This window comes from Sciurus carolinensis, chromosome 10 (genome assembly GCF_902686445.1).
Source record: "Sciurus carolinensis chromosome 10, mSciCar1.2, whole genome shotgun sequence".
NCBI classification, from domain to species: domain Eukaryota; kingdom Metazoa; phylum Chordata; class Mammalia; order Rodentia; family Sciuridae; genus Sciurus; species Sciurus carolinensis.
Genome location: NC_062222.1, coordinates 70,269,773 through 70,295,018, shown reverse-complemented (window position 1 = coordinate 70,295,018; position 25,246 = coordinate 70,269,773). Strand labels below are relative to the sequence as shown.

General features: G+C 33.9%; 1 protein-coding gene across 10 annotated transcripts in view; it reads right to left on the bottom strand.

The window, feature by feature from the left end:
- Positions 1-25,246, bottom strand: part of Mapk10 (mitogen-activated protein kinase 10) — a 607,392-nt gene that overhangs the window by 7,984 nt on the left and 574,162 nt on the right. For all 10 annotated transcript variants that reach the window (XM_047565880.1, XM_047565878.1, XM_047565879.1 and 7 more), the window contains 2 exons: positions 9,320-9,383; positions 6,827-6,904 (listed from right to left, as the gene is read on the bottom strand). In XM_047565880.1, the coding sequence (XP_047421836.1) occupies positions 6,827-6,904; positions 9,320-9,383 (142 nt within the window). The remainder of the gene's footprint in view (positions 1-6,826; positions 6,905-9,319; positions 9,384-25,246) is intronic.

Sequence of the window (25,246 nt, the reverse complement as noted above, 5' to 3'; positions counted from 1 at the left end):
GCACTTTCATCACCCCAATAGGAAACCCTGAAACCCATTTCTCACCCACCCTCCAGCCCAAGGCAATAACTAATCAATTTTTTACCTTTATAAAATTGCTTATTCTGGATTTTTCATATAAACTGAAGGATACAATATGAGACCAGTGGTGACTGATTTTTTTTTTCACAAAAGCATGTCTTTAAGGTTCATACATGCTGTTACATGTGTCAATATTTCAATACCTTTTTATTATCTGAATAATAGCTCATTGTATGGATGCATTACATTTTGCTTATGTATTTTTAATTGATGGACATTTGATGAACATTTACACTGTATTCATTTTTTGGCTATTGTGAATAATGCTGTTGTAAATGTTTGTGTACAAGTTTTGTATGAACATGGTTTCATTTCTTGTAGGTATATACCGAGGAATGGAATTGTTATACCACAGAGTAATTCTACATTTAATCCTGTTTGAGTTTATCCTACATGGGGAACAAACTGTTTTCTAAAGTGGGTGCACCAGTTTATGTTCCCACCAGCAGTTTTAGAGATTCCATTTTCTCCACAACCTCACTATCACTTCTTTGGGTCTACCTTTTGGTTATAGCCATTCCAGAGTATGTGTAAAAAGTGTCTCACTGTGGTTTTGTTTATAACTATTGTGAGTGTCTTTTCATGTCATTGTTGGTTACTTGATATCTCCTTTGGAGAGAGTTTATTCAGATCATTCTGCCATTGTTTAATAGGTCACTTTCTTTGTATTATTGAGTGGTAAAAGTTCTTTATATAATCTGGATAAAGGTCCCCTGTCAGAAGTGATTTGCAAATTTTTTGTCTTTTAATTTTTTTGAAAATGAATTTTGAATAACAAAATGTTTTTAATTTTGATGAATCAGATTTATCTATATTTTTCTTTAGTTGCTTGTGCTTTTGGTTTTATATCTATCTTTTCCTAATCCAAGATCATGAAAATTCATTCTTGTTTTCATCTCATACCCTTATGATTTTAATTCTTATGCTTAATAATAATTATAATTTTAGTCTATGATCCATTTTGAGTTCATTCTTATATATGTTATGAGGTAAGGGTCCACTTTAATTCTTTTGCAAGTGAATAGTCAGCTGTCCTAGCACCATTTATTGAAAAAACTAATCTTGGCTCATAAAATTATCTTGGCATCCTTGTCAAAATCAATTGATCATAAATGTGAGATTTCTGGAATCCAATTTTATTCCACTGATCTTCATGCAAGTAGCATACTGTCTTGAATACTGTGGTTTTATTATAAATTTTAAAATCAAGAAGTGTGAAACCTGAATCTTCCAACTGTACTGTCTTTCAGGATTATGTTGGTTGTTCTGTGTCCCTTGCATTTCCATCTGAGTTTTAAGATCAGATTTCTTAAAAAAAAAAAAAAAAAAAAAAGACAGCTGTAAGTTTTTTTCATTGTGTTTAATCAACCTCTAAATTAATTTAGGAAATACTGTCACCTTAAAATATTAAATAGGTGAATTCATAAACAATGGAATATCTTTCCATTTATTTAAGTCTTCTTTAATTTCATTAAATTTATTTCAACACTTTTATAATATTCAGAGTACAAAGTTTGTACTTTTTAAACTTATTTCTAAGGTTTTTATTTCTTTTTGATGGAATCATAAATGGAGTTATTTACTATTCATTGCTAGTATGTATAAATACAACTGATTTATTTGGAAAAAAAGTTTTGATATCAATATATTAAAAATTAAACATATCAAATAAGTATATATAAATATATCTCATGATATATATATATATATATATATATATACACACACATACATACATACAATGAATTTTAGAATTGATCAAAATGTCAACAGAATCAGGAAAATTTTCACTACCATACTCTATTTGAATTATAACCAAATAACCAGTTTGAAAACTTTCTCTTAAGATAGGCTTTTTCTTTTTTCCTAGCTGGGGTTGATTTGTAGATATGTTATTGTCACAAGTTAGTTATGAAATTACTCAAACAAGGGTGAGATAAGGCTTAGCTAAGTCTCCCTTATAGGAATACAATTTGATGTTTAAAAGTAAACATGACCCATAGCAAGGACAGCTAGAGAAATCACACAAATAAGACTGAGGAAATTTCCCTAGCAAAACACAAATTTATATCTATTAATAATACTGACCAAAGGCAGCAAAGTCAGAGTACCTTTCAAGAAACTCATCATAAATAGGGGATCGTGCTGTAGATTGTGCTTATAAAATACACCCTCTTAATTATTTTAATAATCAGCATATTTTCAGCACACTTTTGGAATACTCTGAGTTAACATTATGCCATAACACATAAACATTCAGTAGTATTTTGTTGCCAGGCACGGTGGCACACACCTGAAATCCCAGCCTCAGGAGGCTGAGGCAGGAGGATCAAGAGTTCAAAGTCAGCCTCAGCAAAAGCGAAGTGCTACCCATCTCTAAATAAAATACAAAATAGGGTTGGGGATGTGGTTCAGTGGTCAAGTGTCCCTGAGTTCAATCCCCAGTAAACCTCCCTCCACCCCAACAAAATAGTATTTGTTAAACTAAGTATAAAATATTCTTGAATGTTTTATGTGTGCTGGCTCAGGAGGTTCTGTGTGGGCAAAGCAGTTCCTCTCTGTGTAGTGTCATGGTAACCTTATGGTACACTGTGTGCTGTGTGCTGGAACTGGCTTTAAGTGTCTTTCTAGAGTCAATCATTAGCATTTCTTTCCAACTCTGCATTTACGGACTTCAGGTTGGGAACCTAAAATTGTTCAGGGAGAGAATGTTTACACCACAGAAATTGGTAAATGTTTCTAATCAGTTCTTTCATAGGTCTTTCTTTGTTTGTTTTTTAAAGAGATAGTTGTTAAATATTAACCAGTTAATGTTAGATGAAAAATTTAACTGTTGGATGAAAAATTTTGCTTTGGCATGACTTTCTGTATTATTGCACTATAATAAATGCCTACTTGCAGGAAGTCACTTCTGGCTTTAAGATGACCCATTCAAGTTTATTTTCCTGTAGGTAATAAACAAGCTTCATAAACCATAAAACCAAACACAAATAAAAAGGATGCAACGTGAATTTTGGCTTCAAATTAGTTTACTGCCAGCAGTTTGTAAAAATCTCTTAAACAGAGTTGAACTGAATTGAATCTGATTATAATACACATTTGCCTCAGACACCCCAGCAATGGATAAATATCCTTCTCTGTGCTACTCAGGAGGAACCAGTAGAGAGACACATTTTAAAAGATGTTTTGCCATAAATAAATCATGACACATTTTCATCAATAAAATGGTATCGAAAGGAACTAAAACTACTAATTGGTTTGCAAATTAGTAATATTAACTACTTTCAAATTCAAAAAAATTAGGTTTTATGGAACAAAGTAACACTAATGGAAATTTCTCAGGTAGAAGTTATCTAACCTAAACATTCCTTATTTCAATGTTATTTTGCTTTTTAAGGAAATTATTTTCCTGACAACACCTCACACCCAACCCCCCAAAAAATGAAGATACAAAGAATGGAAGAAAAAATGGAGGGAAAAGATCATGGAAGGGGAGAGGAATTCTCTATTTACATGATTGTGAACCTCTCAACTTGTTTGAGCTTAAAGCTCAATAACAAGTATTGGACTAGCGACACAAGATGATCACGATAAACTCTGTGGTGGAGAATACTGTAAACCCTGGGAAGGAGGGGTGAATATTAAAAACACCTGGGGAACTTTATTTTTGATTTGGAGAGTTTGAAATATCTCTACCCACCCTGATGCTAAGTGTCCTTGTCTTAGTGAGTCATTGTTACTTGAGGAACTTTCCTTCCTGGGCAGAACAGAGGGAGGGAACATGATGCAATGTAGAATCAGATGGGCACCTATACTTATTCTAGCTCAAACATTCCATGACAACCACTTTTAGAGGAAAATTAATTTCTATTCATAGACTACTATTCCCCGAGCAGTCTTTACAAATCAATTCAGCAAGCAAGCAGCTATGCTGGTCTTGAAAATAAATCACTCTGTAAGTGAAATCAGATAGCAGAAATGAGTATAATTATTTATTAAGGAATGCATCTGAAGTTTAGATATATTTCTTATTGATATACAGCAATTTCATCAATAAATTTTAAACCTATAAATTCTTCTGCAGATGCAATTGAACTTCCTATTTACATTTTTAAAGCATCACTACAACATGGATTTGGGTATTAAAACCATTTTTTCCCTGAGGAACTGCATTAACTTATTTTTTTGTGACAGGATTCCCAGTATTACCATAGTGAATATTTAGAGAGTGTATATTGTAAGATTACTTTATCCTAGCTATTTACAAAATTAAACATGCTATGCAAATGTTAATAAGTAAAGGTGTCTATAATGAAGAATGCAAAAAAGGTGACTTTTCAAAATTTTTGTAGTAATTACCTTTTTTCTCCAGAATAGTTTAGTGCATTCACACACACTGGTATGCCAATAAATATTTAAAAATTGGCTCTCCAGAAGAAAACAATATGCCCTGATTTGCAGGACAAATCCATGTTTTAAATCTTTCCTGGCTGGTTTCCAATACCAACATAAGGTTAATAAACTCACACTTGGGAAGGGATGTACACAATTGGTTCTCATGGGCTAATAGAGTCAACTCTAGCATAAGGCTAACCTACAATGTCTATATGATGCAAATATACACAAACACATATAAATATGTTATATAAGATACAGTACCCATGTGATTTATCAAAATTGTCATGCATATTTTCCCTTTAAAATCATTTAGTGAAAGATGATTGTAGATTCAATCATTTGAACTATAAATTGATTAAGTCAGTCAACTATGGCTTAGGGCACACGTGTGAAGTAGATAACCTCTGATTGTTAACAGGTAGTTGGAATGGTTAAAAAAATAGCTTAGTCTTCTCAGGTAGAAATTAAGTGGCATATTTTAGAATTAATCATAAACATACTAAAGTAAATGTAACTGCAAAAAATCATGAATATACATTTCCCAAAATGAATCAATCAAATAACCACCTCAAAGCAGCAAACCTTTATCTGAAGCATGAACAAATATCAATAGCAGCAATTCATACCCTTGATGTTTGATCCATTTATCTGCATGGAGACTAACAGGTGAGTTAATATTTATAATTATGATATAAAAACATACTGACTTGCATACTGCATTAAAGGGAACATACTATCTTGAATTCTGTCTTTGGAATAGTACCAAGGAACATTCTGAAAGAGGAACTGAGTGGCAATTTCAAAGTAATAAACATTTACTGAGATGCTATTATTGCATGGCACAATACTAGGCACTATCCGGTACATAAAAGTGAATGTATTCTACCTTCTCAATAAATGCATGCTTAACATAGGGTAATAAGATGAGAGGTCCAATATTTAAAAGACAAGGACTAGTAGAACACATAGGATGGAAGGATTCTACTCTTTTGGAAGATGTAAAGTCATCTGGGATAAGGTATTTATGGAAAGGAAATGAAGTAATGATAACTAAAACTAAACATGAACAGAACAGGTTCTACCAAAATTTGTTCAGTTCCAGTCTGAGACTCTAAGTGAATCCTGGTATTTCAGCTTTTTGATAACTATTGGGGAATATGTTTTAGTCATCACAGGAATTCTTAAGAAGGAGTTTTTTGTCTCAGAAAGTGGCATCATAAGGCTGTTGGATTCTTTGAGTTCTTCAATCAGAAGCAAACAGAACATGCCAGAAAGTTAAAAACAGTTTTTGCAGAGTTATATCAATCAAGATGCTAGACTGAATGAGTAGGTAGGGCAGGGTGGGAGACAACTCAATGACTCCCCTTGCCCTCTTCAAGGAAAGGAGACAAGGTAGAATTGGGTATTGCCTAAAGACTACTGGTGAGACACTAAAGGCTACTGGTGAGAACAGCATGAAATAAGTGCAAATTAGTTATTTAAAAAGGTGTGTCATGTGAGTAATTTATTAATTTTTTTTTACACCTGTTTGTTAAAGGTAGGATACCAAATCAGTTTTCCTCTAAATTAGTCATTTGCAGCCTACATCCTTGCTTAAATGAGCTGAGTGTAGTTTAAAGCTAAAATCAAACCATCGCATTTTCTAAAACTTTTTATATTCAGAACACAGGCCTTAGGGAGAAAGTAGATTTTTCATTAAAAGGGCAAGTAAGTTATTTCAAGTGCAATGCAAGGACCAGTTATATATATACATACATATGTGTGTGCGTGTGTGTGTGTGTATGTTACCTCTATCCATAGAGAGATATGCTATATTTATATCTCTCTAAATATAACATACATTTGGATATATATTTGTATATATATAAAACCTTTAGTTTACTATATATCAAATATATATTAGATTATATAGATAGCAAACTAAAGGTTTTCCAAGCTGACTTTAATTACAGTCCATGTTGGTAGATGCTTCAATTATTGTACCAAGCTTGGGGAGTGTCCAAACATTGAGAATGAATGAGGGAAGAGGTCTTGACTGGAGGGATTCCTGACTTCTCTGTACAGACTTGTATAAAAAGAGCTTTCTGGCTCTGTTTCCATGGAGGCTTTTACCCTTGAACCAGTCCAAGTCAACATTTCTTCAGGATTCATTACTATCTTAAAATCAAAATAATCAGAATGAATACCACACCAAATATCAAAAGAATTTAAATTAAAATCTTAGAGAAAGAGCCCTGCAATATTTGCTCATATATTCTGTAAACAATGCTCTTGGTTACGACCCCTCCTTAAAACCAAAGAAAATACACAAGTACCGGTTAATTGGTTATTCACTAAGAGCAAGTACCTGAAGGAGAAGGCTGTCCTTTTACTACGCCGTTTTTAGTCTTTTCTTCTGAATTCATTACTTCCTTGTAAATAAGTTCTGTAAGAGACATTTATTCATATTATTACAATATAAAAACCAAAATTTTCCTTAATCCACAGAGAAATTTATTAGTTAATGAAAAGTTAGTTAATGAAAAATAACATTTTTTCATGGGGTTAAACAAATTAAAAAGTCATTTGGGATTCCTTTACTCTTCTATTTCTTTGTTTTGGTGGAGGGTAGGCGATAGTTTTTGTTTTGTTTTTTAGTTATACGTGACCATAGAATATATTTTGGCAGATTATACATACATAGAGTATAACTTATTCTATTTAGTTTCCCATTCTTGTGGTTGTACATGATGTGAAGTTACCCTGGTTGTATATACAAATACAAGACTAGGAAAGTTATGACTAATTAATTCTACTGTCTTTCCTAGTCTCCTCCCTACTCCCTTCCCTTTGTTTCTCTTCATCTTATCCAATGTATTTCTATTATTCCCTCCCCAAACTCCCTTGTTTTGGGTTAGCATCCACAAATCAGAGAGAATATTTGGCCTTTGGATTTTGGGGATTAGTTTATTTCACTTAGCATGGTATTCTCCAGTAAATTCATCCATTTACCAACAAATGCCATAATTTCATTCTTCTTTATGGCTGTCACTCCTCTATTTCTCTATTTCCTTGCAAATGGTATAAAGCCTGGCAAAAGTATTTACTCAACTAATCAGTTGACTCAATAAATGTATGTAAAATACACATGTTTTTATTTTCTGAAGTCTGAGGTTTGGGCAGGTTGGGAGGTTACTCCTGACACATTCTAGTGTTATCTATTAAGCATTTTAGTGGCTTTGTGTTTGAACATCTACTTTTCTTTTATACTCACTCCCTAAGAGACGCACAAATTCTCAGAACTTTAAGTTATTACCAATCCTTACAACTTCTATCTTGTACTTCATCTTTCTTCCAGGCTTATATCTTAGATTTATAAATCTAAACACACCTAAAACCCCAAACTCAATATAAAACAAAAATTTATTTTGTTTGTTTCCAAACTGGCATCCTTTTTTTCTTTCTCATTGTTATATTTAGCTTTGGATATCTTTTTTTCTTTCTTTATTTTTTCCCTTTCTTTCTTTCTTTCTTTCTTTCTTTTTTTTTAACCAGAGATTGAACCCAGAGGGGTCTGACCACTGAACCACATCCCAGAATGTTTTATTTTTCTTTTGAGACACTACATTTCTTAGGGCCTCATGAAGTCAGTGAGGCCTCAAACTTGTGATCCTCCTGTCTCAGCCTCCTGAGTCACTGGCATTACAGGCATGTACCACCACACCTGGGTTCATTTATTTTTATTTTGTCTCCTTTTCATTCAGCCCTACTCATTCTTGGTTTGTAATGTCATAAAATTTAAACAATCATCATCCTTTATTTCTTCCTCTAATTTAGTCTATGTCCTCCTCAAATAATGTCTATATCCTATCATTCACCTATTCATGAACCCTCAAGAATGTCTTCCTGTTCTTATTCAGATCAAAGCAAGACTTTCCCGCTTACCATCTGGCATCATGTTTACTTGATTCATATTATGTATATGCTTATTTTTCCATATTCATCAACATGAACCTTTGACCAGTGGAATTTCTTAACTCTATAACATTTTTTTGTTTATTCCTAAAGATTATTTTCCCCTTATATCCCCTATTTAGTATTTTTGTTTTCCCTTAAGTTTATTAATTCCTCCAAAGTAGCTCAAAATTTCCTTCCTTCAGATATCCCCTTTATGTTCCTCCCATCTGCATTTGGTTTTCTCATTATTCTACTTTATAGTAATTCATATTTATTTAACAATTATTTACATTTGCCTTGTTTTTCTGCTTTGTTTCAACCTTAGTATAATCTTGAAAATTCAGTATGAGTTATGAGAAGTTTTGCTTAAAAAAGATCAATATATTCATTAATGCATTTATTAAGTATAAATAAGTCAGTAGGTACACATATTTTCTATTTAAACTCTCTAGTTTCATAAATCTGGTGAATTATCTCATGTGTTAACTATTTTTACATTCTACAGTCTAAAAAACATCTCAAACTTAATCTTAATTGTATATATCTTTTATGATTACTGTATATGGAAATATGGAAAGTCTAATTTTAAAATTTTGAATTATCCCATGATAAACTCTTCAATAATCAACAGTACTTCAAAAGTTGTCAAAATTAATTCCTTTCATTCTTGAGCAAATGTGATTGATATTGCTATTAGTATGAAAAGACAGGTAAAGTTTTAGGAGCTCTGAATATGGTCTAAGATAGCAATGTAAAAATCCTCTTTTACTAAACTGCTTTACAAGAAAAAATCTTGAGGATACATTCTCTGTATCCTCAGTATAGAATTTAGAAAGGATTAGATGCTTTCTTTATTTTGTCTTGTTAAAATTTTTAAAAATCCATTCATCAGTACTAGATTCACCTTTCCATTCTTCAATGGTGTGCTCTCTTTCATCCAGCTGTTTGTCATATATCTGAGGTGGAGGCTGCAGAATAAAAACAAAGAACAAGTTTTGAAAAATAATGTAAATATACCCAAAGTCTTAAATGTAGGGCAATATCCTAAATATATATTTAGGATATATATTTATATATAAGTATAAATATATATTTAGGATTTGGTGGTGATCACAATATCACTTAAACTATGGGATATGTACCATAGTTCAGAAGTTAAAATCTCCCATAAAATTAGGGAAGATTTGCTTTTCTTGCAATATTTGCTGCTGATTAAATAAGGTAGTGGAACACAAATCCTGAAAACTCACTTCCCAACACTTTATGATTCAGAATCCATATCTAAGCAACTAATGGATGGATGTTTATAAAGCAAACAAAACTTTTGATTTCAAGGACCCAATAGCTGCTATTTCCCCTCCTGTAACAGATCTCTGCTAAAACCCTCCCATACTGAAAAGATCTTATTCCATGTTTTAGATTTTCTCTGAAGAAGAGTCTATAATATCTCTAAATAGGCCATGGTACTAGTCCCCAATATAAAGAAATATCTAGATTAAATTAGCTTGTTGTTCTTGAAACATAAAGTACCTTTATATGTAACTGTGTGTCCCACTTTTACATGGTTCTAACACCTCCTTATCTGAGGCAAAAAAAAGCTTCAAGGTGGTTCTAGAGGTAGGTAGCCTTGAACCCCTGAGTGGCCCCAGAGTTAGTCATCTCTGGGAGGAATAATGTGACAGAGTCTTCAGTCTAACTTATGCAGTCAGCTCCTCTTCCCATGTGGATTCAGATATGAAGAAGGAGAGACTTTCACAAACTTACGTGCCTTTAAAGAAGGAGGGTATCAAACTCCCCAATCTCTTTTTCCTAATACTTTGACTTAGAAAGATCTATCATGGTAGCTGGATATCTCCAAACTAGACTAAAAGACATAGAAAGAAAAGCAAAATCTCTTAGAAAAGCCACCACCATGAGGTAGAGAAAGATGGGACAGATCTGTACCAGCTGGCACTGGATTGAATGCAGAGAAGAGTTATAAAATTCCTGGCATCATGAGACAGGGGAACCTAGAATTCATCCTTGTTCAACATTCTGAAAGCAACAGGTTTTGTGAGAAACTAAGAGTTACTTAATAAAAGTGACTCCCACCTTGGATCCTTCAAAGATGGTTACTGTGTAAATGACTTTGGATAAGATTTTCAGAGACACCCTCTAGCTTCTGTGAAAGGTTCTTTAGTTCATGAGCAGCACCTAGTGCCACACTGGCCCTTCTTTACTGCATTCAGAATCTCAGGTAGCCTGACTGATGATAGAACCCAAATGTTTTCATCATAGCTCTGGCAAGCTGGGGAAGCTGACATCCTGAAGAAGTAGCTGGATATGAAAACAGAAGATTCTGTCCAGTTGTGGTGAGTCAAGTTGCATAACTGAGGTATTGAGAAAGAACCTCTGATGGAGCCAGATATTTCTTTAGCACCTGTTGTAGCTACTGGGGCAGAAGACTTTAAATGCTACTGCAGTTGAGATGTGATCAGCTGAACAATGATACTTGGCAGGGATCAGCACGCTGACAAAGAAGCAAACGGAGACCTCTGTCCTATTCCATGGCACTAATGAGAACACATAAACTGACAATACAAAAGTGAGGGATCTCAAGTATTCAGGTGCTGCCCCTGGGACTTCACTGAGGTAGGTCCTTGTACCTCAAACTATAAAGGACTCCCAAATTATAGGAATAATGTGACTTAATGAGTAAATAAGTAAAATGAAGACATTTTGAAATTTTGTGAAACTGTTTTCTAAGTCAGCTGACGCAAAGCCAAACTCTGGTTTTGGAGAAATGCTTTGCCAAGTGGCAGGTTTCCTGCTGAACCTCTTCCTAAGAATATGTAATGCTATGGTTAGGTCCCCATCCAAGCGGCTTTGTCCAGGATCCCTGTGGGACAGTTTGTACAAGTTTTCAGACCCACAGAGCTCTGTGCTTTGTTGGCACCTCTCTTTTAACAATAGACTAGGTTCAGGATCTTGTATAACTGACTTCCTCATGCAATATATTTTTCCATTCAAGTTTCAAAATTGAACATGGCTCAAGAGTACAGTTCCTGCCAAAGTTCATTAATGTCATTTTCTGCTTGCAAAAAAAAAAAAAAAGCTATTTTGAGGAGGTTTTTCTTGGAGCGTCAGCATACAGCTGTTGCTGATGTATAAAGCATGAAATACATAGACTTTAATCCAAACTACAAAGAGAGAAAGCAAACCACTGAGTCCAAGACTTTTCCTTTCAATAAATCAAGAGAAATGTTTTAAATACACTTGTAACTATAGTTATTATTCAGGGGACTCTGCACATGAGAGATAAGTTCAGATTTGGGTTTTTAATTGTTCTTTTTATTTGTTCTGTTACCAAGAAAGGAGGTAAATGTCATCTACAGTGGAAGGTTATTTTCATGATATTTCCTATATGACAATATAAACATATATTTGACAGATAATTCAGAGAGAACAATACCATCACACACACACACACATGTACATGCACATGCCCACACATATTTATGTGTTTGGGTAGCATGTGATGGTTCATAACACTCTGACTCCATCTGGTAAAGAAAATCTGGCGTTTGGTTACTCAACTGTTTTCTTTCTCTACTCTATTACATAGAATAGAATTCTTTTGCTTGATAAACAACCTAAATAAAAAAGAAATAAGAAGCAGAAATGAAGAGAGATGGATACTGTCTTGAGAGTGATTAAGGTTTGTGATCTTTATCCCTTTCAGCATTATTTAAGAGACTGAAGACAATTTTTGTGATATTTTGAAAATTTGGATTTTATTTCCTTGGTTGAAATTCTTGGAGAAATTGAACCTTGGCTCATATGGATGGCACAAACGATAATTTAATACAGTTTATATATATTTATGTTGACAAAATTATATAAATGTGTTCAATTGTTTCAATTAAAGGAACAAATACATAGTCACTGTGAGTTAGTAAATTTTAGGATTAATTAATTCATATATTAAATTAATTCATTCAGTAGGTCTTGAGTACCTGACATATGCCAGACTATATTAGAAATTGATATTTCAAAGTTGAATAATTTGACTACTTAACTCAAGGAGTTCACAATTTATGGCAATAAAGATCCCAAATAAACAACTTAACATTGTAATTTTAAAAATTAGAGCAAGAAGAACAAACTAGATACAAAGTTTGTAGAAGAAAGGAACTAATAAAGGCCAGAGTAGAAATAAATGCAATAAAGATGAAAAAGAAAAAAAATGAAACTAAGAATTTATTTTAAAAAGATACACAAAATTGATCAAAATGTAGCTAAATAAAGGAAGAAAGACTGATTAATTTGAATACATGAAGTATCAGAAATGCAAAGGATGGTAAGAGACTTCTATCAATAATTACATCACAACAGATCAGGTAACCTAGAAGAAATGAATAAGGCCAGGACACATATAACCTATTAAGACTAAATCACAAAGAAATGGAAAACCTATACAAATCAATAACAAGAACAGAGATTGAATCAATAATGTAAAAGTCTTCTATCAAAGAAAAGCCTAGCATTAGATGGCTTCACAGTTCAATTCTACCAAATATTTCAAGAATTAGTATGGATTTCTTAAATGCCTCTAAAAACTTGAATAAGATGCAATATGTTCAAACCATTTTATGAGGTCAGCATTACTCTAATGCCAAAGCAAGACAAGGACACTAAAAAAAAAAAAAATCAGGCCAATATTCCTTATGTATACAGATGCTACAGTTCTCAATGAAATTCTGGCATACCAAATTCAACAGCACCTCTCAAAGGGATTATTCACCCAAATCAAGAAGGGTTTATCTTAGGGAATGAAAGGAAAGTTCTGCATATGCAAATCTATAAATGTAACACATCACATGAAGAGAATGAAGGGCAAAAATTACATAAATATCTAAATAGATGCAGAGAAAATATTCAACAAAATCCTGCAATTTTCATGACAAAAAATCTCAACAAATATTCCTCAAAACAATAAAAGAACCCATATGACAAACTCACACTAAAACCATACTCAATGGTAAACAGTGAAAAGCTTTTCCTCTGAAATCAGGAACAAAACAAGGATGCCTACTCTATGAACTTCTTTTCGGCATTATACTAGAGCAATTAGGGTCATATAAAGAAATAAAAGTTACACAAATTGGAAAGGAAGAAGTTAAATTGTCCCCCTGTGGGGACAATACAATACTATATATTGAAAACTCTAAATAATCCACCAAACACTGGTAGAACTGAAAAAAACTCAGTATAGTGGCAGGATATAAGATCAACATATAAAACTAGTAGTATTTCTGTACATTAACAATGATCTATCCTAAAACAGAAAAGAGATTAAGAAAACAATCCCACTTACAATAGTTACAAAAAATAATACAATATTTGAGAATACATTTAACCAAGGCAGTGAAAGACCTATCCACTGCAAACTATAAATCATTGATGAAATTAGTTGAAGAAGACACAAATGCAGTCATACATTGCATAGAATGACTTGGTCAATCACAGACCACATAAATAACAATGGTCCTATAAAATTATAATGGAGTTGAAAAATTCCTTAGGACACTGTAGTCCTTACAACATTATAGTGAAACATATTGCTTACATGTTTGCAGTGATGCCACTGTAAATAAACCCACTGCACTGCAGTCATATGAACATACAACACATAATTATATGCAGTACACAGTACTTGAAAATAAATGACTGTTATTAGTTTATGTATTCATGTTACTATACCTTCATCCTTATTTTGGAATTTATGCTCACAAAAAAGTTTTATTGTAAAACAGTACATTAAGTTATGCCATCCACTTTATACATCTCATGTTTACTTTGTCTCTCGATTGTATGGCCATGTTGAATGTTTGATCTGAACCATCTAGGTTCACATAAGTGCACTCCGAGGTGTTCGTAAAATGGTGAAATTGCCTAAATGCACTTCTCAGAATAAATCTCTATTGTTGGGTGACACTTGACTATAAAGAGAAGGATGTCCCATGTTCATGGACTAGAAGAATTAACAGTTAAATGTCCATGCCATCCGAAGCAATCTACATATTCAGTGCAATACCTATCAAAATCCAATGTCATTTTTCACAGAAATAGAAAAATCAATCCTGAAATTCATATGGAACCACAAAAAATCATAACTGGCTAAAAATAATATTGAAATGAAAAAATCTGTAGGCATCACACTCCCTGACTTCATATATTACAAAGCAATAATAACCAAAACATCATGGTACCAGCATAAAAACAGACACACTGACTGACGGAACAGCATAGGGATCCCAGAAATTATTCTACACATTTACAGTAAAGTGATTTTTTGTGGGGAATTGGGTACCAGGGATATGCTTGACCCCTGAGCCATATCCCCAGCCCTATTTTATATTTTATTTAGAGACAGGGTCTCACTGGGTTGCTTAGCACCTTGCTGTTGCTAAGGTTGGCTTTGAACTCAAGATCCTCCTGCCTCAGCCTTCCGAGTCACTGGGATTACAGGTGTGTGCAACCTGGCCCAGCTGCAGTTAAGTGAAGTTTTGACAAAGATGCCAAGAACACCCAATCAGAAAAGGACAATCTCTTCAATAAATGGTGTAGCAACAATTGGGATTCCATATGTAAAAGAATGAAATTAGACCTTTATCACATATCCTATGATATCCTTTATCACTTATGATAGATGTAGAAGTCAGCTTAAAAGTCAACTCAAAATAGATTTAAAACTTAAGTTTAAGACCTGAAACATAAAAATTAATAAAAGAAAACACAGGGGTAAATCTTCATGTCTGAGCAATGAGTTTTGGGGATAGGAACCCAAAAGCCCAGACAACAAAAGCAAAAATAGACAATCAAATAGTCATCTTCACAAAAACAAAACAAAACATAACAAAACAAAACAAGAGTGAAGAGACAACCTAATGGGATCAGAGAAAACATTCTCAAACCATGCATTTGGCAAGGGGATAGTATTGAATAATAAACTCAAGCAACTTGAGAGAAAGAAATCAAATAATCCGATTAAAAATGTGTAGAAGATCTGAAACAGACAATTCTCAAAAGAAAATATAAAAAATAAGTGTGAAGTTAGAAATGAAGACCATGAGAATTCTATTTCCTCTGAGAAGTGTTGTTTTGTTTTGTCCTGTTTTTCTGCAGGTGAAGGTGCTGCTGCTGCAGCTGTGGAACTGACAAGCTTTGACAGCTCGGAGATGAAGGGGCTGAGGGAGCAGCATGGCATGCCTCCCGAGGATCCGCTTAAGTCATCTGGGCAAAGCAGGACCACAGGCTGGAAGGAGGAGGAGCAGTTTTCTGTGGTCGGGAGACATGCACAGTCCAATATTCAACATATTAATTTTGAGATCTCAGTTTAAATTCCAGTGACTATTAGATTTATAGAACTGGAATCAGGAAAGTTATATGGGACAATATATAGATTTCAGTCATGTGTGGTACTTAAATTTCAGGCTGTGGTGGAAGATACAATTCCCAAGGACAAAAGAAATTAAGGATGAAAGGAAAGAACTTCTTGAAAACACAATTCTACAGGAAGAAGAAATAATTCAGACTCCACAGTGGAAGTTGAAGGAGAATAGGAGTGCTGTCCCCATGGAAGTGAGAGGGAGGAGGTGTCATGAAGGAGGGCAGTCAGCCCATCCAAAAGGACAGACACATGAGAAGCTATTTTCCTTTGAATGTGATACCCTGGAGACAACTGGCAATTTTAGAGGAAACAGTTTTGAGATTTGAGAAGTAAAACAGAGTAATTATGATTAAATAAGAACTACTTTTTTACAGGGACTTGGGTACAAAAGTAAAAGCCATTTCTGTTAATAGCAAAAATGAAATAAAACAAAATGTTGGCCTTACTTCTTTGTTCTTTGAAATGAAAGAGGCAAAAGTATGTTTATTTATAAACATACTGAACATACCAACAGGAACTGAAAAATAGGATGCACACAGGAAAGGAAGAGAACCAAGTGCAGAAAAGAAAGGCTACCAACAAGAGTACTGTGCCTTTTGTGTTTTCTGGACTTTATGTAACCAACTGTATCATAGCATTGTCATCTTTCTCCTCAACATTTTTAATTTTAGTAACATTATTTTACAAAGCTGATTTTCACCTATTATCTCATTTGGTATGTATGACTATCCTTCTCTTTTAAGAGGAGCACAAATGTAACAGAAACACAAAAGATTAAGCAGTCTATCAGTAAGTGGTCCAAATAATATGTAAGCCCTCATTTACCTGAATACAAAATCCATGGATTTTCTCATTTTTCCAATTAACAATGGCTTATAAGAGAGTTCTTTCTAATTTAATCTACTGAAAGAAACACATTTAAAAGTTTTTCAGCCGTGATAATCAACATAGAGTAGCAGAGGAAGAAAGTTAATGCTAACTCTGGCTGGAAGGATCCTCAAAATGCTATTAACTAGTGTACAGACAAAATTTCCAGGTCTACTTAACATGAGGGATAGGATGTGCATTGTATTGTGATGCTGCCACCTTGTGGTTGTGTTTGGGAAAAAAGAGGAAGAATTAAGTAAACGGTACTAAATGGGTGAGTTCATCATTCATCAAATTGCTCTAACAAGAGTTCTCAACTGTGACTGCACACTGAAATCACCTGGGAACTTTAAAAATATTTATGCCTGAATGCCACCTCCAGTTCTTTTCTGATTTAATTGTTTTTGACTGAGGCCTGGGCATTAGAATATTTAAAAATTCACACGGGGATCATAATGTACAGCCAATATTCAGACTTTTATTCTAAGCACTTATACAGTAATAAACACAAGCTTTGTTATTTTCCTAAGTATACTTCATTTCTACTGAAGAAGGATAAAAGTCGAGAGAAAAATTTTCTGTCTTCAATGATATATATTTTTGGTAGAATAAAGTGAGTCCATATTTTAAAGAACAGAACAAAGAGATTTGTGAATCGTAAGCAAAGCAAACATGATATTTATATCTCATAATCAAGTGAATTCTATAGGCAAAGTGAGCAATGAGAATTTCTAATTCTCTTAAATAAGTCACATATCTCCTGAAAGGAGTAACATTACTTTGTCCAGTAATCACACTGAACTCAGAGCTGTGTGGACCCTGGTACTAGAAGATGAGTGACCTTGAGAAATTCATTCAGTTTGCAATGAAATCATTTCATGTACTTCTTTATTCAATAGAAAACTAATTCTTAACGAAGAACAAATATCATATAAGTTAATTCAATGAAGTTCTCTTAAGAACTTGCAACATTGAAAGCACTGCTTTATAATGCATTATATACAGAAAGTACTCATGTTGCTTGGAGACGTCATGGCACTGAGTGACCAGGAACACTTTTGAAAGCTACTACTGCAAATTTTAATTATAATATGAACTGAGTGTAATTAGAAATCTTAATTAAATAATGCTTCAGTGGTTTGACAAGAAAGTTAAATTCAGTTTTCCTCATTTTTCATTCTGTTCTGTAGTTTGCTCAGGTATTAGGTTGCAAATTTGTTAATTTTATACTATTAAAAATTTTAGTCATGTCTTCAAAATGGAAATTCTCTTTACTGCTCCATGGAAATTAAATTTTTCTATGGTTCTTTAACTGAAAAGTCTCAGGACTTATGCCACAAATCTCTCAGTATCCAAGTCATGAAGCTTTATTTTTTCCATTAATTCATTTAACACATATTTATTAACTAACTCCTATATGTTATCAGTCATTCTCAAATTCTACCTCCTTTAAACCTCAGGTCTAATTATTTTCAATGCACGTAGATTATTAGCTTCTAAAAATCTCTTGAATCATCCTTCCACAGCTATAGTATATGTTACTACAGTTTCTTTCCCCTTGCCTTTCACCTGCCTTATCTCTGCTCCAGTTCCACTTCACAGACAGAATGAATTTTTGGAAGCTGAAATCTGATAATGCTATTCTGCTTGCTAGTAAATGGCTTCCATTCACTCTAGGATAGAGTGTGCAGTCTATAACAATTCTTAGAAATACCTTCCTTACCTTGGTCTTTGCTTACTAGCCCAAAATAATTTTTACCCTTCTTCATTGAGTTAGCTGTTAGTTAATTTGACAATAAAGAGAGATAAAATGTCAAACTAATAATATATAGAGAAAAGATTAAAAGGCTACAGTATAACTGAGTGCTATTCTAGATAGGATAGTCATGGAAGATTTCTTTGATAAGGTAACATTTGAGCAGAAGTTTTATTGAAATAATGAAGAGAGTCATGTAACTATCTAAGGGAAGAATGTTCCAGACAATAGAATTGTTAGTGCAAAGACATCAGTGGAGAAGCTTGCTTATCATGGTTAGGAAAAACAAGGAGGCCAATAGGCTGGAGGAGAGCAAAAAGTGGAGAACACAGAAGATAAAATCAGAAAAATAAGGAGGGGCAAAATGAAATAGAGAAATATTTTCTACACTGCCCTCATGAAAAAAAGAAAAGATTGATTCATTATTATCAGCACCTATTAATGTAACCAAGAAGTGCAGAATGTGATAAAAATATCAAACTATGAAGGTTTTGCTGTGTGTGTGTGTGTGTGTGTGTGTGTGCGCGCGCACGCATATGTGCTGAATTGCAATATCAAACACCTTTCTTACTATGGGTTGTACCAAAATTTGGAATGACGGTGAAGAAGAGCCTTGATAGCCATGAAGAGTCCTTGGAGATTTATTATAATAAGACAAGAAGTCATTGGAGAGTATTCGCTGAGAAATTATGTGACCTTTCACACTTTAGAAGGAAAAATTGAGGCATTTTGGAGCACAGCCCATAAAGGACAATAGTGGAGTTGGGAGTCAAGAGATTATTACATGATCTGGGCAAAGATGATGTTTGTGAGGACTGAGTGATGCTGAGTACTTATTTAGAAGGTCAGCTCAGTAAGATTTGTTGAGAATAATCATCATTTTCTAGAGTTTTTATGAGGCTTTAATAAGATTGGGTATAAAAAAGGGTTTTATAAACATTAGAGAGCTGCTCAGCACCACGCAGGGGAATATAATTCAAGTGATATTTATTGATCATACACAATGCATCCGCCCTTACTCGTTGTTCTCTGCACTCAGTAGATAAAACTGTATTTCTGCTGCTGAGGAACTTTAGAGTAGCAGAGTTCAGAGAGAGAGGCACAAAAATAGGTCACATGGGTATAATGTAAGCTTTGATAATGGCATGTGGATAGTTCTCAAGGAAAATAACTAATTTAAAATCCTGAGAAGCAACAGTTCTTATTGTAAGACCTTCTTTCCATAGGTAAAGAACATGTAAGCCTCAAGGTGTCATAGAACAAAAAGGGCTGAAAAGGAACTAGAAAAGTTTCTAGGTAAATATCAACACAACACAGTATCACAGAAATTACTGATTCAGTCCATCAATGCCACATGTCATTTGCACCACTGCCCTACAGCCACAAAACAGACAAAATAAGCAAGAGTATAGGAATTTGGGCACTCCTATATGCATAACATGAATCAATAATGAATCATCCTCTAGACATTAGCCACTGAAATCACACTCCACCAGTTAGGATCAATGAGTAGCCCTGGGATATGAATACACAGTAACACAGAAACATAAGTACAGAATCGGTAACTTTCTTAAGTAAACTGATTTAAATAAACTTTACCACCTTTAGAGGAGTACAATCATATTTAAGCTTAGATGTTAATAAGTTTTTCAAATCCATAATATTTACTAATTTTAAAATGCATAATTTTTTCATTTCAAATTTTTCTATTTTTACCTCCCATCACTGATCTCTCTGAAAAAGTTTAAAACATGACATCGGTGTTCTGGATGAATAAAATATTTTAAACAGGTATAAAGACTTCTGCTAATCTAAAAATAACTGCCTCTTATAGTGACATGGACTCAATACATTTGGCACATTATACAGGTAAGCATCTATATTCTAATATACAAAATGATTTTATTATTAGAAAGTGGCAATATTTTTGTAAATTTATTGCTTTTTAAATTTGTTCAGTATACAAATTATTAAAATACTTCATATAGAAAAATTGATTTTTTAAAGGATTTGTGACATAATGAAATGAGCACTGGCTTAGAACCTTAGTTTTTAGCTGTGGGTCTGGATAAAATCATTTTAAAATTCTGCAAAATGGCATCAACAATACCCAGGTTGGTATTATCCAAGTAATAAGGTTGTTTTTGCTGTGGTAATGAAGAATAGAGCATTGTGGGGAAAGGTTAAATAAAACATGAGTCAACATGAGAACAATTCAGAAGTGTCATTAATTCGACTAATATTTCTGAGATCTTTAATTTGAGGAAAACAGATAAAAGATAATAGAAATGAATGTAGCAAAACACTCATCCTCAAGTTGCTTCCAGAGTGAAAATTTCTAGGGCATATGAGGTGGGCAAGGACGCTCTGGGGCTGGGAGGTTGAGGTGGACCACAATCACTGAAGGTGAGAGATTCCTTCCAATTAATAGTGGGCCCATAGGCATCTGACAAACCCCACACCTCCCAACATGAGTCTTTCCTAACATGGATGAGTTGGTAATTGTGCCCTTCAGGTATGTCAGGGAAGAAAAGAGTTGGAAAAACAAGCATATTCACAGAGAACAATACACAAATGTAAGGCATTACCATTGCTCTACTTTTATTTTAATAAATACATTTTATTCTAGTGAATTTTCTTAAAACACAGCATACCTTTTCATTTACTAGTGAACCAATTTGAAGACTAATTTGGAAAGAAAACAAGTTTACTTGAGCTTTTCAGTGAAGAGATAGAAATAAATGAGATTTTCATTTCTGATGTCATATAAAACTGTGGGATTTTAAATATTTCAATGACATACATGAAAGCCCCTCTTTAATAACATCATATGCTTTCAAAGTTAATTGAGAATTTTCATATGTATTTTCCCTTAAAATTTTATTACAAAGGATATAGGTGAAAATTAGTTAAGGCCAATAGCATCTTTGAACCTGTCATTCTTCCTCACTGCTGCTGAGGTCCATTTTATCATCATTTCTCATCTCAACTACTTCGCTAGCCTCCTAACTGGTCTTTATACTAACATTCATCATCCTGTCAATCATAAAAAATGATCTGCCTAAAACACAAATACCATTATGTCACTCCCTGATTAAAATCCCTTTGGTTGCTGCCCCAGCCTTCAGCATGGGTTCTCCCTAGAAACGACTTAAGGGTGATTCTCGACCTCCTTGTTTTATTCTCCAGCTGCATTTCCCACCAATCCCTCCCCTGGTCATGCTGAATCAAATCACAGATCCTCAGGTTTGCCCAGACTTTTCTTCTCTCCTGGTCTTTGAGCTGGCTGCTTCCTTTGCCTAAAAAGATCCTGATCTTTAACCTTCATTTACCTAACTCCTGCCCATCATTTTAGTCCCAGCTGAGACTTTTCTTCCTCCTGAAAACCTCCATCTCTATCTACTAGAGAATGTATTATGCATTATTTGTTTGTGTTTCTGCAGCACCAGTAATTCCCTTTTCATAGAATTTATCATATTTTTAATTTTTTTACATAACTATCAACTATACTATGATTTTGCTATTTGAAAGAATGAAGCCTTAGTGATGGTATATATTGGCATCAGATCTGCTATTATTCTCCCTCCCCCACACCATTTTACAACCCAGATTGTCAGTCTGTGAACATCCCAGCCAGCTATTGGTCCACTCATCAGCCTGTGAACATTCTTGTCAGTCATTGGTCCAGATTGTCAGCCTGCGAACATCCTAGCCAGTCATTGGTCCACTCATCAGTCTGTAAACATTCTCGCAGTCATTGGTCCAGATTGTCAGCCTGTGAACATTCTCATCAGTCATTGGTCTGTTATCAGCCTGCAAACCACTTAAGAATAGCTCCCCCACCATTTTCTCTCTCTGTCTCTCGTCCTCGCTTTCATGCTCTCTTCTCCTGGCTTTCACTCTCTTTCTCTTGCACAAGCTCATGCTCTCTCTCTCTCTTTTCCTCTCATTTTCTCTCTCTCACCCTGCAGGGAGACACTCTGCCTTTTTGCTTAATAAAATCTCTTACGTGAGTTCCATGTCTAAAGTGGTTTCTGGGAGCTTTCAGTATATAACTGAAGTACCATATAAATTTGGGTGAATGGAATCAAATGAATCTGTCCAAGATATAATGAGACCTTGAGTTCAGATTGTTGACTTTGAGGGATTTCCATGTGCCCTACTGTCTTCCTGTGTCATGACCTTGGTCTACACACTCTGTAGCTCTTGGCCCTCTCCTATTGCTTGAAAACCTTTGGTTTGGAAAAGCTGGAATATATGTAACTATATTTTAAATTAACACATTACAAGTCAAATTTTTTGCTTAGATTATAGGTAAACCTTCCATTTGTGGGGAAGTTACTAATTATTGAAGAACTTCTCTGTGAGTGTGTGTGTAAGGATTCTAAATAGGAATAAACCTTTCTTTGTTATTAAACAGGAATCACAAGGAAATAGAACAAGGAAGATGAACAAGTCTGCCTCAGAAAAAGAAGTGATAGCAGATTGCTCTACTATGAAAACAGCACTCTGGCACATTTGTCATGAAACAAAGTCACCAACATTGCTTTCTGCTGAACAAAGTCAAAACAATTCACATCTTAGACACAAAATTTTCAGAAAAAGAACCTGAGGCATAGTTATTATCCATTGCTTCTTGAAACATGAAACATAAAAGAAGTTCATTTTTTCAAATGCACGTAAAGATAGAAATCAGATTCTCCCTGGAATTAGAAACTATGGGGAGTTCCTTTTGGTTGTCAACTAAAAAATATTTTTCATAAATAGTAAATCCATTCCCTTTCACAAGATATTGTGGTTCACTCTTTCACAAATGACCCTGTGAGTCTTATATTAAACCCGTGGCAGGTTTTAGAAAAGGTTTTTATCATTCTTACAACTGCCTTGTCATTAGGAAGGGACATAATAATTTTATTATAGCACATACTCTGTGAAAGACCATAAATTTTTAATAGACTTATAAAAAGGAGTGTAACCTTTTCAATATTCTGCCTCATCGTTGGATGAATTCATTCTACCTTCTTCTCACATATAACCAATGCCCGAGGGCCTAAGCAATAGTTCTGCACTTGGGAAGAATTTTCAGATCCAGCCTCTTCCCTGACTCTGAAGGTTATCATGATTTAGCACCCAAGAGTCCTTCGGACTGTTCTCATTCTGATTCTTTTTGCAGCTGTTCAAACTTCCAGAGCAAATAGACTTTTGGTCTTACTACAGTTCTCATGACTATTCTGACTTCATCTCTATAATTTTCATTTGGGTCTAAAATATAAAAGTAAATATAAACATTCTACAGTGTTAAATAGCTGTGTATCTGTTTTCACACATTCACTTTCAGTCTCATTAAGGATTATCCTTTCTAATTGTTTTCCCCTTCTCTTCTAGAATGCAAAACTTCTTAATTTACTTTCAACCTTGATAACATAACCTACTATAAGCAGAACTTCTAAAACAAGATGGTTGGTTAATTTATCTAAGATCTAAGATCTCTACTGCATAGTGAAAAAATTAGACCCTTTTGTGTGTTTTTGTTATTTCATTTGGTCATTTTACGTTTTTGTGCAATGTTCAATATAATCAACTTTTTTTTGGTAGGGGGGTACTGGGGATTGAACCCAGAGGTGCTTAACTACTGAGTTACATCCTCAGCCTATTTTTTAAAATATTTTATCTAGAGACAGTGTCTCACTGAGTTGCTTGGTGCTTCACTGAGTTAAATTGCTGAGGCTGGCTTTGAACTTCCAATCCTCAGCCTCCTGAGCTGCTAGGATTACAGGCATGCAACACTGCACCTGGCATTAACCAACTTCTTAGAAAAAAGAGAAACAAAATCTTTGTGGACAAACATGGCAAAGAAAAATGGATATTGCAAAGGAAGTAAGTCTTTAATTACAAGAAATAAATTAGAAGCCACATATGAGGAAAGTTGGATCTACCATTCTCATAATACCTGTATCATTCATTGAAGAATAATGTGACCATAGAACTATAAACCAACTGCCATCTTAACCCTTAAAAGCCTCCCTACATAAGAAAAAAAAAAAAAAACTAGTTATTTAAACAGTACACAGTAGCTGTTCATTTCCGTTTCTTGAATAAATGCCATTTTAAAATTGCCCAGGACATCAGGAAACTATTTCTATAATGCCAAATTTTTCCAAAAATCATAATAGTGCAAATAGAAGACATAGTGTTTTAAATTTTCAGTTGCTTTTCCCTCTCCATTATGTTGTTAAAAAAAAAAAAAGTAAGATCTTTGCAATGAAAGGGACTTTTATACAAATACAAAATTGTTTCAAGGGAATGAACTACAATTTTCTACAAAGTGTACTTAATCTCTTGGTTATATATATAATCAATAGTCAACATTAAAACATCATAAAAAAACTTTATGAGTCCATTGCTTTTCATATCTTTAAGAACTAAATTTGAAGTAAAAGAGCTCAAAAAAATATGATAAAACCTATGAGTTGGATTGCCAGAAAGTCACATATATATACATATATATATGTATATATATATAAAATGTAATTATATAATTTGAGAATCTTTTTCAAAAGTTCTCAGATTTCCTGCAACAAACATAATGAAGTCATAATGAAGTCATAAGAAAGCTCAGTACTAGAATGTGAGCTTCTAAGGGCAGGGAAATAATTCCCTCATTTGTGAGTCTTAAGTTCTGCTACAGGGTCAGCATCACATAGGGGTTCAATAAGCACTTATTGTGTTGAAAAGTGCAGGATGTATTTTTTAAAAAAGAAAAATCATTAAAATTT